This window comes from Danio rerio, chromosome 6, assembly GCF_049306965.1.
Source record: "Danio rerio strain Tuebingen ecotype United States chromosome 6, GRCz12tu, whole genome shotgun sequence".
In the NCBI taxonomy this organism is placed as follows: domain Eukaryota; kingdom Metazoa; phylum Chordata; class Actinopteri; order Cypriniformes; family Danionidae; genus Danio; species Danio rerio.
The window spans coordinates 37,526,155-37,547,427 of NC_133181.1; the positions used below are offsets into that span (position 1 = coordinate 37,526,155).

Genomic DNA, 21,273 nt, shown 5'->3' on the forward strand with positions numbered 1-21,273 from the left:
ATAAAGAGGAAGACAACCTGTTGATGAAATGACTCTCCAGAAAGAAAGACTGAAGTTTAGCTGATTTCAACACAGAATCAGCTAATCTATTAGCGAATGAGGGGAAATCTGACCTGGCTGGTTGGTGAGAGGAGGGTCGGTCCTGGGGGGAGTCAGAGTTGTGTTGTACATGGCTGTATCTGAAATCACAATGTCAAAAATGTCATTAATATCTTAAATCTTTGCTGTTATTATAAAAAGAACATGGTTGACATATTCACTTGATGCTTATTAAACCATTTTACATGGTGTGCTGCCAATTATTTGCTTCTGCCAAAACCAATTTTGGCATACTCCCTTGTTTTTGTTTTAAAACTGGTGAGCATTAAAGTTGTCTATTTACAATGTGTTATTGCAGCATTGAGCAATGCAGCCAATGACGGGTATATCTGTTTATCTATTGAACGAAATAGACAATCAGAGGTGATTGAGTTAGAATGCTCACCACTCAAAATGTATGATTTTATTGTTCAATGCTGAGTTCTGTCCACTCACAAATCCTCGTAATTTAACAAACAGAGTGTAGACAACATGCAAATATGAGGTTTGGTGTGTGATGAGATGAGGTGAGGCATTTGATGAGCTGATGAATTGAATACATTTTTACCAGTGTAAGAATTATACATGGACTATCGTGGTTGTTGGCTTTTTCAGTAGTTTGTTTAATAAATTCACATCTCATTTATTAAATCAAACACGTTTTCAGTGTTTTATGGATGATGAGTGGATTCTGACCTACAGTAACATCTGCATTGTGTGGGAAGAAAAAGACAGGGTCGGCGATATCAGGTAAGCAATACACTTTATTATATTTATGCACACCACTTGCAGGCTGTGTCTGTGTGTGTGTGTGCTCTCTCCTCTCCCGACTGCTCCTCCCGTTCTCCTTAAGAAGGGACCCGCTGATTAGCCGCCTGGCTCCTAGCATGCTCTCCCTCCTTATTGGGTGTTCGATCACGCTTACCTCTCCACAAAGACAATAGGAGGCTTAATGTGTGACTTCACTAAAGAATGGTCATTACACAGCTGTAATTGAGTACTAGTACTGTAATTGAGTTCTCAACTGAAGTAAATAAAGGCTTGGACCTGGAAACAGTATTCCATATATCCCATCTTAACAAGCAGATTTACTAACCTGACTGAAAGGTGATTTCACTGAACATCATCCAGATGTCAGAAAAGTAGTACTGGCACTTAATAGCACTGGCCATGTGGTTATAGAGCGAGACGGTGACGAATCGAGCACTGGGGTTCACATCATCCATCACCGGGCTGAATGATACAGGCGTCGCCTCCCAATCCAGCTCTGAGCGGAAATAACACACCACCTTCTGAAAGGTCTTCACTCTTCGGGAGAACATGTTGTTGCAGTGCACCTGAATCAATTTGGGATTAAAAGAGATGGGTGTAGTTTAAGTAGAGCTTGTTTAAACCTCTTACAAATACTTTAATCCTCCCAATTTCCAAAGTCTAAGCCCTAATTGTGTTAGGTTTCAGCAATTACACTGACTGGACATTTAGCAACACCCTCTTACGCTTGATTTCCTGGGAAGTTTATGTGACTGGAGTGGAGAGAAGTGGTTGTACGACGACAGACATTTGTACCTTCATGGTGGTGAAGTTGCGGGTGCGGTCAAACTCAAACATGATCTCAACATAACCGTTGGGAAAGCTCTCATTGGTCCAGCCGACGTAGTCATAACCAGGCCAAACGTTGTAGACGTGACTGAGAGTGAAGTCATCCAGGCCGCACATGCCATCCGTCAGTTGTCCAAGTCCTTCTGTCATACTGCAGGGCAAAATAAAGACAGAATGAATGTGTTCCTTGTATATTGAGATGCAAAAGCCGTCAGAATTTTTCTTCTAAAATTTGCAAGTTTTCATTCCAATGGCAAATTAATCTATTTTAATAATGCATGCTGCTATTTCTTTTGTATTTAATGAGTTTAATATAGTCTTTAGGTTATAATAATAAAATAGAGTAATACAAATTAAATTCATTATCAGAAATGAGTAATTATGCTTTATTATCAGTTCGTCAGAGTATATTATTGCCTTGAGCATTTGAAATTGTGTGATCGTCATTGACTTTTCATTTTCTCAGACTCTCAAAGAATGTTGCTTGTTTAAACTCCTTATTTAAAAATGAGCAGAAACAACTGAAAACAACAATTCTGGAGATTTTTTGGGATAATTTTAGGCAGCGTTATGTTCAATCCACTTAAATTTGTTAAGCTAACTTAATCAATTTGTGTTAGGACAACATGAATAAATTGTGTGGGACCCTGTATGTTTATGTTCAGTTAATTCACGTAAAAAGCAATGAAAACAGCACGTTCTTTGCGATACATTTTGTATTCCTGAGCCTAATAAATCTGCTCATTTTAGAAGAAAATTTCAGAGAGCACCAAAAGGTCCCTGCAGGCACAGGATGTCACATGCAGTCATATTGACGTTATAATCCTTTTTATTTTCAAGTATTACTGCCACAGCTTTACTAAGCACAGGAAATACTATTGTTATTATTAATTTATTGTTATTGTTACTATCCAAAACATTACAATGGTATATCAATCTGTATTTTAATAATGCATGCTGTTATTTTAGAATTTGATTAGTTTAATATAACCTATAGGTTAAAATAAAATAAGTAAAATAAAGTAATTATGTATTATTATCTATTAGTCAGAGTGTATTGTTGCCTTAGGTATTTGTAATTTTGTGAGTCATTGGCTTTTCCTTTAATGTTCTGCCACATCACCACTAGATGGCGCTATTATATAAGCCTTTGTCTTTTTTTTTTTACAGCTATGATGACACACACGTCTCTATTGTGCTAGTTTAATGACTAGTATGAATGAGTGGATTTCAACTCTGCGGTTTTCTGCAAGCTCTTTCACACACACACTCACACACACAAGAAGGTAAACACGCTTTGCACTGTGTCATGGAAGGTATTGTTCAGGCAGCAGTGACTCAAGTTCTCCTTGAACATTGTGAAACCACTGTGACTCTCATCCATCCTGAAGCCTGTCTTCATAGCAACAGGACAATAACACACAGTGGCTATATTGTGCTGTAACTGATCTTGGATCAGAATTTCCATGTACAATGCATGCATCCGGTCTGTTCAAACCATGAATATGAATCGTCATCATCATCATCATCATCATCATCATCATCACCATCATCACCATCATCATCATCATCATCATCATCATCATCATCAGTGATAAAATATGTTGTGCTTCATATTTGTGAGTAAATTGTAATACATTCAAAAGTACCATTTCAGTTTATCTGAGCTTTTATTTGTCAAGGAAACATGAAATTGTTTAAGAGTAAAAGATTAAAATAAAGACAATTATAAATGTAAAAAAAAATTTTTGAAAATAAAATTGGGTTTATTTAAAATAAATGCTGTTATTTTAAATACTTTTCATCCAATAATATAAAAAAAAGTAATATTTTTACGATTTAAACAAAACTATGGAGCAGGAAAAAATGTCATCATTGATAAATATAAGGCTCATTATTATTGAATGAGTACAAATAATAATTCATCATAATAAAATAGCAAATCAGCATATTAAAATATTTTCTCTGTGCGACAAAGAAGACCAGAGTAAAATGTGAAAAACGGGAATTAATGACATCATAAAACATGATAATTGAAAAAGTAAATATGTTTTAAAAATGTTAATACTATTTCACAATATTACCATTTTATTGGTAATAAGACTTATTTTATTGGGCAAGACTTCTTCGAAACTTTATTTTTAAAAAAAGTTCTCATCTCAAACTTTTTGATTGGTAATGTTTTTGTTCTCAAGTGTATAAAAAGGTACTGACCTGTAACTCATGGCTCCATCATACACAGAGTCATTAAGATAAATATGTTGTCCATTCAGACTCATCTGCTGGCCGAGTGGGGAATTATATGAAACCAGTCCATCTAGAAACAGGAGAACAGTCTTTTATTTTTAAAAATGTTAGAGGAGGGTGCTGTACTGTGACAAAATGCAGATTCATCCCAATAAGTGAGTTGTCAATACAAAAATGATAACAATCTCATCTGCATTTACAATGTCCATAACAGCAATTAAAACATTACTGTAATGTTTCTGAAAGAGAGAGAGAGAGAGAGAGAGAGATTGCAGGGGTTGTGAGGACTCAATATGTAATTAAATATAGCCAAAATGAAAATATTGTCCTGGAAACACATGCCAGGAAAATAAAACAGGGGTTTTCACAGTGATGCCACAGATGGTGATGCAATAGTCGCTATTTGTTCCTCAAAAACATTTTGTTAAAAGGTTTTTCATAGCATGAAGAACATTTTAATAATCTAAAGAATCTTTTTTAAACCTCTTGTGGAATGAAAAAGGTCCATTAAAAAAAGTGTATTAACATTAAGATTATTAAATCGCTAAAACCCTTATCTGCCTTGTTACAGCTCATTTTAGCTAAATATTTTTGCTAAATATGAACAATTCATACAGTACAATAACAAAGACAATTTACTTTTAATATGATTAATAATTGTTAAATTTTTAAATTGTTAAAAATACAAATTGTTAAATTTAAGTTTCTGTGTGCACACACGATGAGGTACCGCGAACCGTACCCGAGTTTGCTTGAAAACAGTGGTCGATGCACGGTTAACGCAACCTTTACGGTTAACTAAAGATGTGATCTCATTAGCACCAAATCATGGAAATGCCGCACGTATGAATTAGTCAAGCACTGTATTTATGCAATGCAATTTGCTTTTCTGACACATACAGTAGGCGTACTGAAAATGACAAGCAGTAAACAGATGTAATTTCTAATTTAAATATGTAATTCCAAATCATATTAAAATACAAGATACGTATAAAATACACATTACAATACATTGTTTTGATTTGAAAGATATACAAATATCTTATATATACATGGTCCAAGCAACATTTCCAGGTTTTGGAGAATAGGCTACTATGCATTAATATAAGTACAGCAGTTTTCTGTGAACAATGCCATTAATTAACTTTTAAAAGCACATTGACATTTTATTTTACCTAACTATTTCTAATGTTTAAAATGGCAACAATAATACATATAATTAATAATAGGAAATAATCTGGCTAATTGTTGAGCAATGCAGAGCTGTCGCTGCTTAATTAGGCCAACTATGCTACAATATTTCAATACTGGTCACTTTTTTTTTTCTGAAGTGGTACTTGGTTAAAAAAGTTTGAGAAACACTGCTAAAGCTTACTGTAGTATTAACAATTTTGATAAACTGTAATAAGCACTTTGTTACACCTTAGTTTTTACTACAGTAAACAGTGCAGTACTGTATTAGGCAATTTCCTTATATTAGCTGCTGTATTACCATTACAAATATAGAATTACCACAATAGATTAATTCAAGTATTTACTACAGTATGGTTCAAAACGTACTATATTATTTTCGATATCTACTGTGGTATTCATTCAACCGAGTCATTTAGAAACTAAGCAAGTGACTGTCAAAACTAAAGTAAATCTAATAATAAAAACGACTTTTCAGAAAAATCATAAAAAATCATGAATCATAAAAATTTGAAACAACATGTGGGTGAGTAAATGCTTATTTCTTCTTAGTAAACTACTCCTTTGAGTATTAATTTTCTTTAAGTGTTGTGAAGTATTTGAGTAATGTTACTGTATTTAAAATCCAGGTAAACCAGGTAAACCTATTTTTCCAACTATTAAACAGGAGACTCAAACTCATTCTTTGTTTCAGTGGATTAATTGTTCACCTTCACTATGTGCACTAGCAAAATAAACACTGTACATTATTTATTTCATCCTGGCTTGAAGTATCCTTTAAAAGATGAGAAATAAAATTATTTTGCAAGGTATCCAACATTTTTGCCAATATTACTAAATGGTAATCTTCCAGATTACACAACATTGAAGGTTCTTTTTTGTGTGTGTTTACCTTTACTCACTCAAATTGTCAAGAGGGAAATTTTGTGAGTGTGTTAATGGGTGGTTTCTGATTGGCAGGTGTTTTACATTTGCGACTAGGACACAGTACAGAGTCAGTAATGAGGCTGAAAACAGAACGTTCAGTACAAGCTCACTGTTTCAGGACTGTTTTATTCATCCTTTTACACTGAACAGACCTTTTTTTTTTAGCAGTTTAGCTTAACTGAGACTTATCTGTAGTATCTGTAGATGATTAAAATGCTGTTGAGCTACTTAATTTTATTTAAATTTTGAGAAAAAAAACATGTTATTGCTCTTCTAACAAATTGGCTGTTTTTCTTTTGTAAAGAAAGCTGTAAACCTGTAACCATCGACTTCCATATTATTTGTTTTTCCAACTACAAAAGAAGTCAATGGTTACATATTTTCAACTTTATTCAAAATATCTTTTTTTTGTGTTCAATAGAAACTCATAAAGGTTTGGAACTAGTTGAGGGGGAGTAAATAGTGAGGAACAATTTTTTTTTTTTAGGTGAAAGATCACTTTATGTACTGTTAAAATCAGACACTCAAAATAGTTTTACTTATGTTTGGTTTTAAGGTACTGTTTGCACCTCTGGTTTTTAATGAACCCGTTGACTAAACAAAATGATTTGAAGTATTTAAAGGAATTGTTCACCCAAAAATGTAAATTCTGTCATCATTTACTTATCCTTTACTTGTTTCACACCTTCATGAGTTTCTTTCTTCTGGTAAACACAAAAGAAAACATTTTGAAAAATGTTGGGAACCTGTAACTATTGCCTTCCACAGTATTTGTTTTTTCTATGGATGTCAACAGGTTTTCAACTTTCTTCAAAATATCTTCTTTTTTCTCCAATAAAAACTCATAAAGGTTTAAGAAAGTAAGTAAAAGTCATTTTTTGGTGAACTATCTCTTAAAACTAGTAATCAGACTTACCCAGCCACTCACAGCCGTACAGTTCCACACGCATACACACATTCATAGAGTGATCAATGACGGGCATGAATCGGACGAAACGGGCAATGATGGGCGGCTCCAGGTCCTTCAACACGATGTCATAGGCATTTCTGTTTCCCTCAATCACCTGCACAAAGCATTAAAAATGCATTTAGACTCTGACAGTTAAGTGGATCAAAAACATTTTTCAAAATTGTCCTAAGATAAGAATGGGTGTTCAATAGTTTTAGGACAGCTTCGATGAAAGGTTTTGATACACTTCAAATGTTGACTACTGTATGGCCAAAAGTATGTGGACACAACAAGCATTGGTCTTCTTTAAGTGACACGTTGGCACAGTGGGTAGCGCTGTCACCTTACAGCAAGAAGGTCACTGGTACGAGCCCCGGCTGGGTCAGTTGGCGTTTCTGTGTGGAGTTTGCATGTTTTCTTTGTGTTGGCATGGGTTTCCTCCAGGTGTTCCCCCACAAGTTCAAAGACATGCAATGTAAGTGAATTTGATTAATTAAATAGGCCATAGTGTATGTGTGTGAATGAGTGTTTCCTAGGGATGGGTTGCAGCTGGAAGGACATCCACTGCGTAAAACATATGCTGGATAGATTGGCGGTTCATTCCGCTGTGGCAACCCCTGATGAATTAAGGGACAAAGCCAAAGGAAAATGAATGAATGAATGGTCCTCTTTAACTCTAGCTCTTTTTGGTCTCTTCTAAGCAAGTCATTCAGAAACAAAAGGGCCAGTAAGGTCAGGAGCAGATGTTATGGGCTCTGGCTCACAGCCGGTGCTCCAATTAATTGCAGAAGTGTTTGGTTCAGATCGCCACACCAGATCCAGTAAACCATTTCTTTAAGGACTCTGTTTACAGAGGCACAGGAAAAACTAACAAAAAAAAACAAAGACATTCCAATTCAAAAACATTTGAATGTTGAGACTGCCAAGATTTTGATTTGATGTAAAAACCATTTTATATATAATATAATATAATATAATATAATATAATATAATATAATATAAAATAATATAATATAATATAATATAATATAATATAATATAATATAATATATTATAATATAATAATACTTCTAAAGGGTTAGTGATATTTTGTATTCCTTTGTAATACTTAATACTGCAATAATATTGTGTATTGTAAAACTGCAATAAACATACAAATATTATAAAAAGTCTATTTTTATATATTTTTAAATAAACTAAAATAAATAAATATTATATTAAACAATAAAAAAACATTATTCTTAAATGACATCACCCAAAAAGGTAACATATCTCTATATTATTTTCATACATGTTATTACATTTTCGAAATTAATGTAACCTAATTAAAGTAATTAATGTAAGATGTAGAAAGCTCCAAACTGTCATGAAGACTTTCAGGACCATTGCTAAGGCTTGAAAAGTAATAAAATCATAATTAATGTTTTGTTTCTAGAACAACCTGATCATTTCACTTCATATGACCTCAGAGTATCATCAGGAGTCACATAAATTAATTTAATTTAGTCTGTTTTTAACTCTCCTATTGCCAATAGCCATCAATTAGCATTTTATGAATCACCAAGGACCACAGTTTCTGCTGAAAAGCTTCTCTAATGTTCAACTGAAAACAAAAAGTCACTTAAATCTTAAATAATGAGTAAATTAACAGCCAATCTCTATTTGTTTTGTGAAGTTTCCATTCAACAATAATGTGTAAGAAGTTGAATAGGATGCCACATATGCAGTGAGACGTTGAATAGTTTATAATGGTGTTTTTTTTTAATCATGCACCTCTTTGCCCTGTCGGTTCCTCCAGGAGATCCAGCGACTTCCGTCACGGCTGTATTTAATCTTGTACGTCTGGGCGAATTCATTGCCGATGCCGCCTGCGTGTCGCCCCTGAGTGCCCACCAGAGTGATGAAATGCAGAGAGCGCAGGTCGATCTGAAGGAACTCCTTCATGTTCTCTGGTTCTGCTGGGATCTCAGGACACCAAGCTCCATCGCCCTCCTCACAGTCCAGTCTAGGTCAAATAAATTAAAAAAAAAAAATTATCAAAATATTTAAAACAAACAAACAAACAAACAAACAAACAAACAAACAAAAATAAATAAATAAATAAATAAATTAATAAACATCAAACAAACAAACAAACAAACAAACAAACAAACAAATAAATAAATAAATAAACTGCTTCATTTTACAACTGAGTTTTCTGCATCATAATTCAGTCTAAAACAGTTCATTTTTGGTCGCAGGGAAATGTGAACACTTGCAATCAGTGAAGATGTGATATATGGAGGAAGCATAATTACATCACTTTAGTGAAGCTGAAAAGGCCACCCACATTTCACCAGATGTGCTTTAAATTGCTCCAACCAAGATAACCTGCACTATAACTCATATGTATGTGTGTGGGTGTTGTGTGTGTTTTCATACCTGCCATATTTTGCTGCGGTGGATTCTGACCACTGACTTGAAGCTGATATATCTTCATCTAAAATCTGCCCCCTGGACATGCCTAATGGGGACCGACACACACCTGGAGAAAAAAAAAAAAAAAGAGTAGTGTTTATGGGACTACTGCTATTTAAGATGTAATAATAGCAATAACAAAAATAACAATCATTCATTCATTGTTTTCATTCATTTTCTTTTTGGCTTAGTCCCTTTTTTAACCTGGGGTCGGCACAGCGCAATGAACCGTCAACTTCTCCAGTACATGTTCTACGCTGCGCATGCCCTTCCAGCTGCAACCCATCATTGGGAAACACCCATAACAATCATAACAACAATAATAATTATTATTATTATCACAACAACAACAACAATAGTACTATAGTAGTAATAATAATAAAAAATAAAATAATAAAAATATATATAAATAAACAAATTAAAACAATTGGTACACTTTTTATACACATCAATAAATAGACTTTAAATAACTTTCAAATATAAATGTAAAATCATGTTCATCTTGCAATTATGAAAGCTCAGAAAGATTTCTTATGCGATTCAGAGGCTTCCCCTTCTGTTGTTATTGCCAGTGTTGTTGTCTCTGCTGGCGATTACTTCCTGTAGTTTGTTACAATCGCCAGCAGGGTTTTCTCTTTGGAGATTGCTGCTGAATGAACTACAACTCCCAGAACTCCCTGCGCTCATCAACTTCTAGAGCAGTTGACAATAATCCGGACCGGACACTCACACACAGACACAGCTGCTGCTCATCTATACTGATTACAAGGACTATAAATACACCTCACCTTTATTCACACATTTGCTGTGTCTAGTTTCTATCACGAACATTTGAAAGTGTTTCTTCCTTGTTTGTTTTACTGTGTGTTGATCCTTGCCTTGTTCCTCGTCTTGACCCATTGCCGCCTAGTCGGACCTCTCGCCTTTATATTGACCATGATTTTTGAATTACCCTTATGATATTGTTTTGTTCCTGTTTTGCCTGTACAACCTTGATAAATAAACTGCATTTGGATTCGCACCTCTGGACCATATATATTTGCATTTTTTCTATAGCACTAATGTGAATAACAAAGCAGCTTTACAAAAAGTGCACATTTCTACATTACAAATAACAGTAAAAAAAAAAATGTAAGTGTTTTTCTTTCATTTATTCACTTGTCGGCTTAGTCCCTCCCTTTATTAATCCGGGGTCGCCCCAGCAGAATGAACCGCCAACTTATCCAGCAAGTTTTTACGCAGCAGATGCCCTTCCAGTCGCAACCCATCTCTGGGAAACATCCACACACACTCTCATACACTACGGACAATTTAGCCAACCCAATTCACCTGTACCGCATGTCTTTGGACTGTGGGGGAAACTGGAGCACCCGAAGGAAACCCACACGAACGCAGGGAGAACATGCAAACTCCACACAGAAACTCCAACTGAGCCGAGGCTCGAACCAGTGACCCAGCGACCTTCTTGCTGTGAGGCGACAGCACTACCTACTGCGCCACTACTTCGCCATAAAGTGTTTTATTTATTGTAAAATGTCTAGAATATTGAAATACATTTTTCTCAGCTGCATTTCTTATCTACAACTGATTATTTTTTTTTTGTTATAATATTTTTAAGAAAACAAAAAATATCTGTATGACATACTACTCTTGTCATCATACACCAGACATTATTGTTAGAAATACTAATGTGCATTACATGTTTGTTTATATAACTACTATTTTCATCTATAGTGCTTTATTAAGCTAGAGGGCCAAAGATATTTAAAAATAACTAGAAAATAATGCTTTTTATTAACTAATACAGCATAATTTTTATTTTATTTTATAATGAACTTATTACAGTAAAAACAAAAGTCTAATTAATCTAATTTTTAAAAGAATGGAGTTACACTAGTTTTGCCTTGTTTGCTCACTGATGTCTTTTTCATAGTCCTCTATATGTCGAGTGACATTTTTAAAAATCAGATTCATTTAATCCAACTATTTAAATACATGAATTTAATCAAAACATTTCGTTTCATTTTTTTGTAGCTCAGCAATAAAACAAGCAAAAAAGATTACATCAAATTATAATTGACGATCTCTTTTAAAGGCATTCGCTTCAACTCTCTCTATCCTTCTCACTCTCTTCTTAGATGGGATGGTGGGCCAAATCAATGGGTACAATGGGCCAGCCTTTGGGCGTCTCTGCTGTAGAGATTTGATGTAATCCAAGACCTGTGAAGAGATGATGCCAACCACAGAGCACTTCTAGAGGTATCCATAATCCTGGACCAGGCCATATCCTGAGCAAATGCTGTGTCAGTCATGAAGAAGTGGAGAGCATGAGACTGATTCCTGAAAGACCCCAGTGACAGACAAGTCTTCATATTGATCCAGTGGGCCAACTTGAACACCTGCAACTTCTGAAAATTGCAACTGAACTGAAAATTGCACTGACACAGCTTCAATTTACTAGAACTTCTATGTTAATCTACTTCGACACAATCTACATTGTTATAGCACTATAAAAAATAACAATTAACTGAAATAAAAAATAAATGTAATTGAATTTTAAAAAGCAGGTTTTTATTTTAAATAGACAAAAAAAAAAAAATTATTCAGATTTGCTTTCTGAGAAGAGTAGAGTCTTGAAGAAGAATTGTTAAACAGAAGAAGGTTTTTGGACCACCAACATCGGCTCATAAATGCTAGAATTATATCCATTTGAACAGTGTATTTTACAACACTATTTAATATTTTGATTGCACGATCACCTGATACTGTCAGAGCAACAGAAAATATTTATATAAACCCTCCTAATCTCTCTTAATATCTCTCTCTTACTTTGAGTATCCACATGAAGATCCGGACATTAAAACAGAAAAAAGTGTACAAGGACACTCCTATTCCAAGTGGCCCCTCCATTTCAACAAAATAGCCTTTGTGATCCTGCCAGCAATAGCAAGGATAGTGGTGAAGGACTTTTTGTCTCTCTTTTCAATTTTTTTTTTTCTGTCTCTCCTCCAAATGTTTGCTTAAAAGTCAAGATGGGGGAAACCTCAGAGGCTTGGTTTTGGCAATGACAAGCTGATATAATCCAAAACGAGCCGAATCCCCCAACAAAAAGCTCTTCCAGATGTAAGAGAACGACATCAACCTCCCCCATCACTTTCTCTCTCTCTCTCTCTCTCTCTCTAAATCACATTTACTTTTATAGCTAAGACCGGACAAAATGTCAAATACGGATGTTTGTGATAAAAATATTTTATTTTGTACATATTACACATACAGTGCTTAGCATATGTAAGTACATCCCTCAAAAGTCTATCTTTTTAAATTCATATAATCTTATATTTGTGCATATACATTAGATTAGTCAATACTGAAATCAAATCTATATACCAAAATAACTTACAATAACGGTCTGAAAACTATACACCCAAATTTGTGTTAGAAAAATATTAAATACAAATTTAAAAAAGGAAGAAAAAAAATGAAGAGAATTAAACATATTGAAAATTTTGTAGGTTGTAATTTTTTGCAATATTTTGGCTGAATGTAATTGTATTATCTTTCAATTTCTAAATATGTTTGGTGACTAAAATGTTATATTAATAAATATATCTGTTTAATAAATCTGTTTTGTTAAATTGCACCAAAATACATTGCCTATATTCACTGAGAAATGGAAAAAAATATTTATTTTCAACATGGAGTGTACTCAAATATGTTGAGCATTGTATGTGTTTAGTAAGTAAATCAGTATTTGAGATACTCCGATGTTTATTCACATTCATAACAAACAAACATTTATGTTTATTAAGATAATATTTTATTTATTTAAAATAATTTATATATAGCAAGTAAACATATTTGATAAACTTGTGAATAAATTAAAATATATTCAGCTCTATCAAATTTTTTATTTAAAAGAGAAGTTGCTTTAATTTATCATTTACTTATGAATGTATGATATATAATAAATAAAATTGGGAATGTACAGACATTTTGTCTACTTTTCTGCTATTATACACACACATATGTGTGTGTGTGTGTGTGTGTGTGCGCGTGTACACACACACACACACACACACACACACACACACACACACACACACACACACACACACACAAACACAAACACAAACACACACACACAGACACTTAAAGTCAGAATTATTTGCTCCCTGAATAATTAGCCGTCCTGTTTATTTTTCCCCCAATTTCTGTTTAACGGAGAGAAATTTTTCCAAAACATTTCTGAACATAATAGTTTAAATAACTCATTTCTAATCACTGATAAATTTATCTTTGCCATGATGACAGTAAATAATATTTGACTAGATATTTTTCAAAACACTTCTATACAGCTTAAAGTGACATTTAAAGGCTTAAATAGGTTAATTGGGTTAACTGGGCAGGTTAGGGTAATTAGGCAAGTTATTGTAAAATGATAGTTTGTTCTGTAGACTACTGAAAAAATATAGCTTAAATGGGCTCATAATTTTGTCCCTAAATGTTTTTTTTTTAAATTAAAAACTGCTTTTATTCTAGCTGAAATCAAACAAATAAGACTTTCTCCAGAAGAAAAGATATTATCAGACACACTGTGAAAATTGCCTTGCTCTGTTAAACATCATTCAGGTTTATTAAACAGATATATTTATTCAAATCATATTTTAGTCACCAAAAATATTTAGAAATTGAAAGAGAATACAATTGAATTCAAGCTAAACATTGCTAAAAATATTTAAATATTTGTATTTAATATTTTTCTATAATATATATAAATTTGGGAGTACTAGTTTTTTCACCGTTATCGTAGATTTTGTACGATAAGCACCAGATTTAACTTTAGTACTGACTAATCTAAAGTATATGCACAAATACAATTCTGTATAGCTTCCTATTAAAATATGAATTTAAAAGAGAGATTTGTGAGGAGTGTACTCATATATGCTGAGCACTGTATTAGTATACATATACATTATTACATAAATAGTGTATTGTATGCATTAGCTCCTTTTTTTGCTCTTAAATTGTATAATTTCAGCTCAAACATTTGCATTAAGACAGAAAGTGTATAGAAAGTGCTCATTTCTACATTACAAATAAGAGCAGAAAAAGCAGAGTTATCATACATAGACATGACTGCTATTAAAACCACTTTTGCAACATGTTAGATTACTATCTGAAATTTCAGAGTGACTGATGAGAGAAATAACTAGAAAACAGAAGTGCAACCCTTTTGGTTGAGGCATAGTGTTTTATCACAATATATTATAATTGTGAATACAAAAAAAAAAAAATGTTTTAGTGTAAAATGGCATGTCTAGAATATTTTAATACGTCTTTTTTGCAATACCTGCATTTTTTTACACCTGATAATTTAGTTATTTTTTGTAATATGATTTTAAGCAAACAAAAAAGCAGATTAAATATTCACACATACAGACAGAAAGTGTATATGCTTTCATCTTTCAAGGCAGAGTTTTCATAGCTTTGTGAATGCAGCAAAGCAGTGTCAGACAATTGACACAAGAGCGCCACATACATCAAACATCCAGTGAAAACACAGCACTGTTCAGCTGTAGACACACAGCCAACTGTGCTTTTGGAAAGAAAAAAAAAGCTTTCACAAGGACAGATTAAGAAAACACAGCCAGATATCTGATCCTAAACTTACAACAGCGTAAAAAAAGTATAGAAACAGTGATGAAACCAATAGACTGATTTTGTGATAACCATTTGAATAACGCTTAAATAAAACAAAATTGGAAGCGATTTGACAGTGTCTAATATGTAGCCTATAAAAGATTTGCACGCGCAAATGGCGGATCTATCTAAGTAAAAAGGGATGCACAGATGTACAAATCTACACTTGTTGACAGACAGTTTGGGCTACTTATCAGAATTATGGAAATTATCGGCCTGCAAATTTTTAATTGGATGAACTTTTTTTTCTGTCTTATGCCTTACCCAGAATATAAATATACATATAAACTAATTTAGATCATTTACTTTAATCAATACTATTGGAATGTGAAGATACTTTCAACCAGCACAACAAAAAAAATGTCACCTACTGCACCTTTAATTGAGTAATGTTCAATCCACTTAAATTTGATAAAACCTTTAGACTACCCTCATAGATTTGTGTTGGGACAACATGAAATTATTGTGTGGAACCCAGCATTTTTTTTTATAGTAAAGAGTAAAATGTGTATTTACTTTCGGTTTTTCTGCTCTCCAAGAGTAGACGGTTACAGTCTGATTGAGTAAACATCCAGTTACTGAGTCTAAAAATATCCCTCACTTCAGAAAGGTGGAAAAATACTCATGTTGTGTGTAGAAACTGTGGCTTTTGGTCTTTCCTCTCTCTCTCTCTCTCTCTCTCTCTTATGGGCCACTTCGGCCTTGTATAGTAATTTATTGGTCCGAGTGGCACTTATTTCCTCCTTTTACCAACAAACTTTTTCCATCCTTAATCCTTGTCTATAGTACATTTGTTCCACAATGTTCTGTCAAACCGTCCAAAACCTTGCACATAAACACACATGTAACAAACATTCACACACTTTTAATCAACATCCAGAAAAGGTGCCTGAATTTTCATTTTTCTTTTCATTCTTTTTTATTTACAGCAGAAAAAGTAAGAGTCTATTACTCAAAGTGGAAAAACGCAGAGAGTAGGATGGTATAACTACAGTCTTTGGGAATTTTAAACAGAGGAAAGTTGGCAGAGTAGATCTCATAGCTAACACACTTTTCCAGAAGTAGAAAAAAAAAAAACATTGCCTTTTTCCAGCGGAAATATGAAGGAGCAAAACTGATATTTAAAGAGGTTACAGCATCTCTCTTCCTTGGAAAAAACAGAAATTCACCACCTTTGTGGAAAGCAACAATTTACAAACACTGTCATTACCTTCTGTCGCTAATAACACCAAGGTCAACAAGTTAAAATCTGAAATGATTAAATCATGATGGTGAGAAAGATCGCTGCAGTGACTTTTGGCCTCCAGAAACAAATATCTATAAAACACGCAGAGACTCTGGTGCAAAAAAAGCGGGAAAAAGAAAGAAATAGAAGCTGTTTCAATATACTTTCCTGTTGTCAAAACGTCTGGTATGTACAAGCCACAGACTCCAGTCTGATTGTTGAATCCATTGTAAACAATCGTGCTTGCGCTCCTGCTACATTCAATAATAAACTCGAGGCGAGGTCACATCCTCAAACAGAGCTCACACGCAGTTCAGCGAGGTTTGAGTGATGGACTCAGTCCCGATTAATTTCACCACTCCTTTAGCACGGTATTCTTTTCTTTCTAACCACCAAACTGGAGATTTTTTTTAAGTATGATGAGAAGTAATAATACTCAGCAACAATTATAGGACATCGTGATGTATTGCTAAGGCAGTGTTTCAAAGCGTTGTAATGCATTGAAGCATAGCAAAGAAAGCAAAACACCCCAAAAACATATGATCATTTCCACTACGTCATTAACACTGGAACTATCAGAATTCTGGAACTACTAGAATACTGGCAATACATTACAGATATGCTCACTGAATACAAACCTAACAGATCACTCAGATCTTTAGGATCAGGAAATTAGAAATTCCAAGAGTTCATTCAAAGCAATGTAAATCGGCCATCAGCTATTGAGTTCCCCCGCTGCTGGAATCAGCTTCCAGAAATGATCAGATATGCTCCATCATTAGTTGCATTCAAATCAAGACTTAAAACACATCTGTTTAGCTGTGCCTTCTCTGAATGAGCACTGTGCATTGTCTGACAGATCGCACTATGATCTTCTATGTGAAGTTGGTTTGATACAAGCTACATTGTTAAAGCGCTACAGAAATAAAGGTGAATCGAATTCAATGGAACTATCAAGTCTTTCTTCACTTTCATTCTTTTAAAACGTGTTTTAACACATTTGAATCTATTTTTATTCTTTGTTGTTTTGATCTTCTTATACTTGTCTCTTTTATACTTGTTTATGTAAAGCACTTTGAATTACTATTGAGTATGAATGTAATACATAAATAAACTTGTCTTGCCCCTGCCCTACCCTGCCTACCCTAGCATAGCAAATGATATTTACATTCATAGCTTCTAATGAGAATTTAGAATGAAGCTTTTGAATGTCTGCCATTATATACAATACCCTTACACAGTACCTTCAGAAATGTTATCATTTTTTAAATATAACCTACAACTGTGTATGAATTACTAGAATGCTCCCAAAGGTATGTACCTCACTCTGTCCGTTTTAAAAGTTTGTAAGACATGTCTAAGTTGTGTTTCTGCTATCAGCAAGTTGTGTTTTTGTTAGCAGAAAGTTGCTGGGCAACTGAGACACCCATATTAAAAGGCACAAGAAAAAATAGCGGACACTGGTATCCATCCAATTAGTTTGACATCATGGCTATGAGGGTAAACATTTTTTTTTGCGTTTTGTAATTTTGTAAAAATAGCAATGTTAGAATGAAATATACACAGGAAAAGTTATAGGGTAAATGATACTACTATTGTTATATATTTTGTAATATGAATTAGAAATTGAAAAAATGCCTCCATATAGTTTTGAGAAGCTTTCATAAATGCATAAATGAGTTTCAGATATCTCAAGACGGTGTTGTGCAGTTTAAAATCAATGTATAATCTATTTAATATTATATATATATATTATATTTATATAATATGTTTCAATAATGGTGACGCAGGGGCGCAGTAGGTAGTGCTGTCGCCTCACAGCAAGAAGGTTGCTGGTTTGAGTCACAGGGACCTTATTGCTGTGAGGTGACAGTGCTAACCACTGAGCTACAGTTCCGCCCACATGGAAATCTATTATGGTTTAAATCTTTTGTTTGGTTGAGTGACTTTGTTGCTGCAATTGTCTACTTTTTAGACATTAAAAAACAAATCCAAGCAACAAATTTTCTCTTAGTAGCTGATTGACATTTTTTTTGCAGTCTGGAAAGATAGTTGGTCTTTTAGATATATTGTTTTTCATTGTCTAACTTTTTTCTTTTTTTTAAAAATGAATTTCCCTCTTTTACTTGAAGAGCTATACAAAATATAGGATTTCACTACTACACACCCAAAAAAAAAATTTACTGTGGTAAATGGCAGAATTACATTTTCAACATAAAAAGTCGTCAAACCATAGATTAATGTCCCATAGGGTGATTAAATAAACAAAACTTAAATATTCTATAGTTTTTTTTATTTAATTAAAATGACATGTAATAATGTGACCAGTCAAATTCTTTTAATAATTGATTCTATAATTTCTTATATTTATTTCTTTTGATTTTGGGGTAAAAATGCATCGTGTGGGACCCTTATAACTGTTTCACCCACTTCTCTGTGACACTTTCAAACCGGAAAGTAACAATCCAGAACATTCAGGCGGCAACAGAACAGCTGAGTGTAATTGTGTTATTTTTGCTTGTACCACAAGCCATCTTAAGGCTTTTCAACAATTTAGCCTCCCCTCACATCAACCACACAAAGCGAAGTTTAACAAAGCATTTTACATATTCCGTGTTTACTTTGAACCAGGCCAAATATCTCTTTGTAGTTCAACAAAGCAAAGCGACAATTAAACAATATAGATGGACTGGTCTCCTCCTCTGCAATATATTAGAGCATAGCTATAAAAGAAACCAAAATGCTTTCCTCATGGCCTCGTTGCATAAGTATGATCCTCAATGTTAAACTATACAAATTCCAATGTAATGCATTGGAATGTTTAAAGCAGGGCAGCGAAGGTGGAAGATTATTATTATTGTATGCTTCCACACTTGATCTATTATATTAGAAGCTGCAAACATTTTTTTTTTTGCATTACAATTTTTCTAAAATGTTGTTTAAAGGTCCAGTAAAATTAAAATCAAGTTTTTTAGATGTAATTATCAGTGAGTTAGTTTTAAGGATATCTATAATCTAGTGTGCAACAACTCAGTGACAATATTTGCATTTAGAAGACATACCATTGATAATATCTAAAGCTAGCTGTTTGCCCCCCTAAATCAGGGGTGTCCAAACTCCGTCCTGGAGGGCTGGTGTCCTGCATATTTTAGTTCCAACCCCAATTAAACACACCTGAACCAGCTAATCAAGCTCTTTCTAGATAAACAAAAAACATTTAGAGAGGTGTGTTGAAGGAAGTTGGAGCTAAACTATGCAGGACACCCGCCCTCCAGGACAGAGTTTGGACACCCCTGGCCTAAATGGATCAATGTTTTAATCATACTTCAGTTTTTCAACAAATCTTGACCAATCAAATGCTCTCTAATATTTGACATGCCCTGCCCCTTTCAAAACGCTTCACATTTGCTTTTCATCTGATGTGCTTGAGCTCAACCACTCTCACTGGCAGAACTGTGATAAAACTAAATGCTATTGGTTGTTTTTTTTAAGAGGAGGGGCTACTGTATGTCCCCTCTTTATGTTTCAGTTGAGATTACGTCAAACATCGAATAAAAGATGCACATTTCAAAGCACTTTACAGGATCTTTAAATATGCAAAATGAGGTGTGTCTTCAGTGAATATTGTGCCAATGTACATACATTTGCATACATTCAAAACATTTAATAAAGTCAGGTTTATTTATTTATTATTTTTTTTACATATTAGACACAAGGGTTTTCACTTAGGGGATTTTCAACAGTATCTGGATGCAGCCTTATTAATGCAAGCTGAGACTGCTTATCTCAGGTACGCAATGTCAGACATGATGCACTCAATAGAGCTAGTGATGTCACTGTGAGGGGTAGGGTTAGGGGTGGGGTTAGGGGAGCGGATTAAAATGCATAGGATGCAGCTCAGATTGCACTGCACCAGGTCTGCATCCAGACCCCTCTCTGGATTTTGGGAAACTCTTTTCATCACTGCAAATGCAAACTCAATGAACTTCAAGTCTGTCATATCAACACTGTGGGTGAACGGGTTAAATTAATAATTGCACATGCTTACACAGTTGATTGATTGTATTTAGAGCTGAAAACTTTTTTTGCACTACACTTTTTCTAAAATCTAGTTTAAATATGCAAATGAAGTCTCACTTTATTAAACATGCTAATTTGCTTAAATTTGCATACAATCAAAACATCAAATAATGTCAGGTTTAAATGTATTGGTTCTTTTTGTGAACCACCAGAAAATAAATGAATTTTCATAACTTTTTGTTGGCAAAAAATGTTGCATTTTTCAGGCAAATGTCTGAACAAATCTCTCTCCAAAAACCTTATATGAATAAAACCAGGGCTTAATTTGTTCCGGAACAAGCCAAGTCGGGAACCTCTGAAATCTGATCTGGCACCTCATTTTTATCGATCCCCCTCCTCCCACGAACCAATGCTCTTCCAGCACCCTCTGTGACCTCTGTGAAACTTCCACATATACACACCCACTACGAACAATTTAGCCTACCCAGTTCACCTGTACCGCATGTCTTTGGACTATGGGGGAAACGGAAGCACTCGGAGGAAACCCAAGCAAACGCAGGGAGAACATGCAAACTTTACACAGAAACGCCAACTGAGCCGAGGTTGGAACCAGCAACCCAGCGACCTTCTTGCTGTGAGGCAACAGCACTACCTACAGCGCCACCACGTCGGCCCTGTTTGTCTATAACTATTTTTTATTTATTTATTTTTAACTGGCTCAATTTTGCCCTTATGTAACCTAAAATACAGATATGGCTTTATTGCTAATTCAGATTTATTGCTTTTTTAGTTTGGAAATTTGTTTTATGTGTGTGTGTATGTGAATATATTAATTTATTATTTTTATCTGTTTCAGTGTGTCTTTTTCATTTATTTTTCA

The 21,273-nt window shown here is 34.1% G+C and overlaps 1 protein-coding gene across 16 annotated transcripts in view; it reads right to left on the minus strand.

The window, feature by feature from the left end:
* The window catches only part of ddr2a (discoidin domain receptor tyrosine kinase 2a), a 72,787-nt gene that overhangs the window by 17,268 nt on the left and 34,246 nt on the right, over positions 1-21,273 (minus strand). For all 16 annotated transcript variants that reach the window (XM_073905880.1, XM_073905877.1, XM_073905879.1 and 13 more), the window contains exons 3-9: positions 9,413-9,515; positions 8,765-8,996; positions 6,959-7,106; positions 3,892-3,994; positions 1,645-1,828; positions 1,175-1,415; positions 114-179 (exon numbers count right to left, since the gene is read on the minus strand). In XM_073905880.1, coding sequence (XP_073761981.1) covers positions 114-179; positions 1,175-1,415; positions 1,645-1,828; positions 3,892-3,994; positions 6,959-7,106; positions 8,765-8,996; positions 9,413-9,515 — 1,077 coding nt within the window. The remainder of the gene's footprint in view (positions 1-113; positions 180-1,174; positions 1,416-1,644; positions 1,829-3,891; positions 3,995-6,958; positions 7,107-8,764; positions 8,997-9,412; positions 9,516-21,273) is intronic.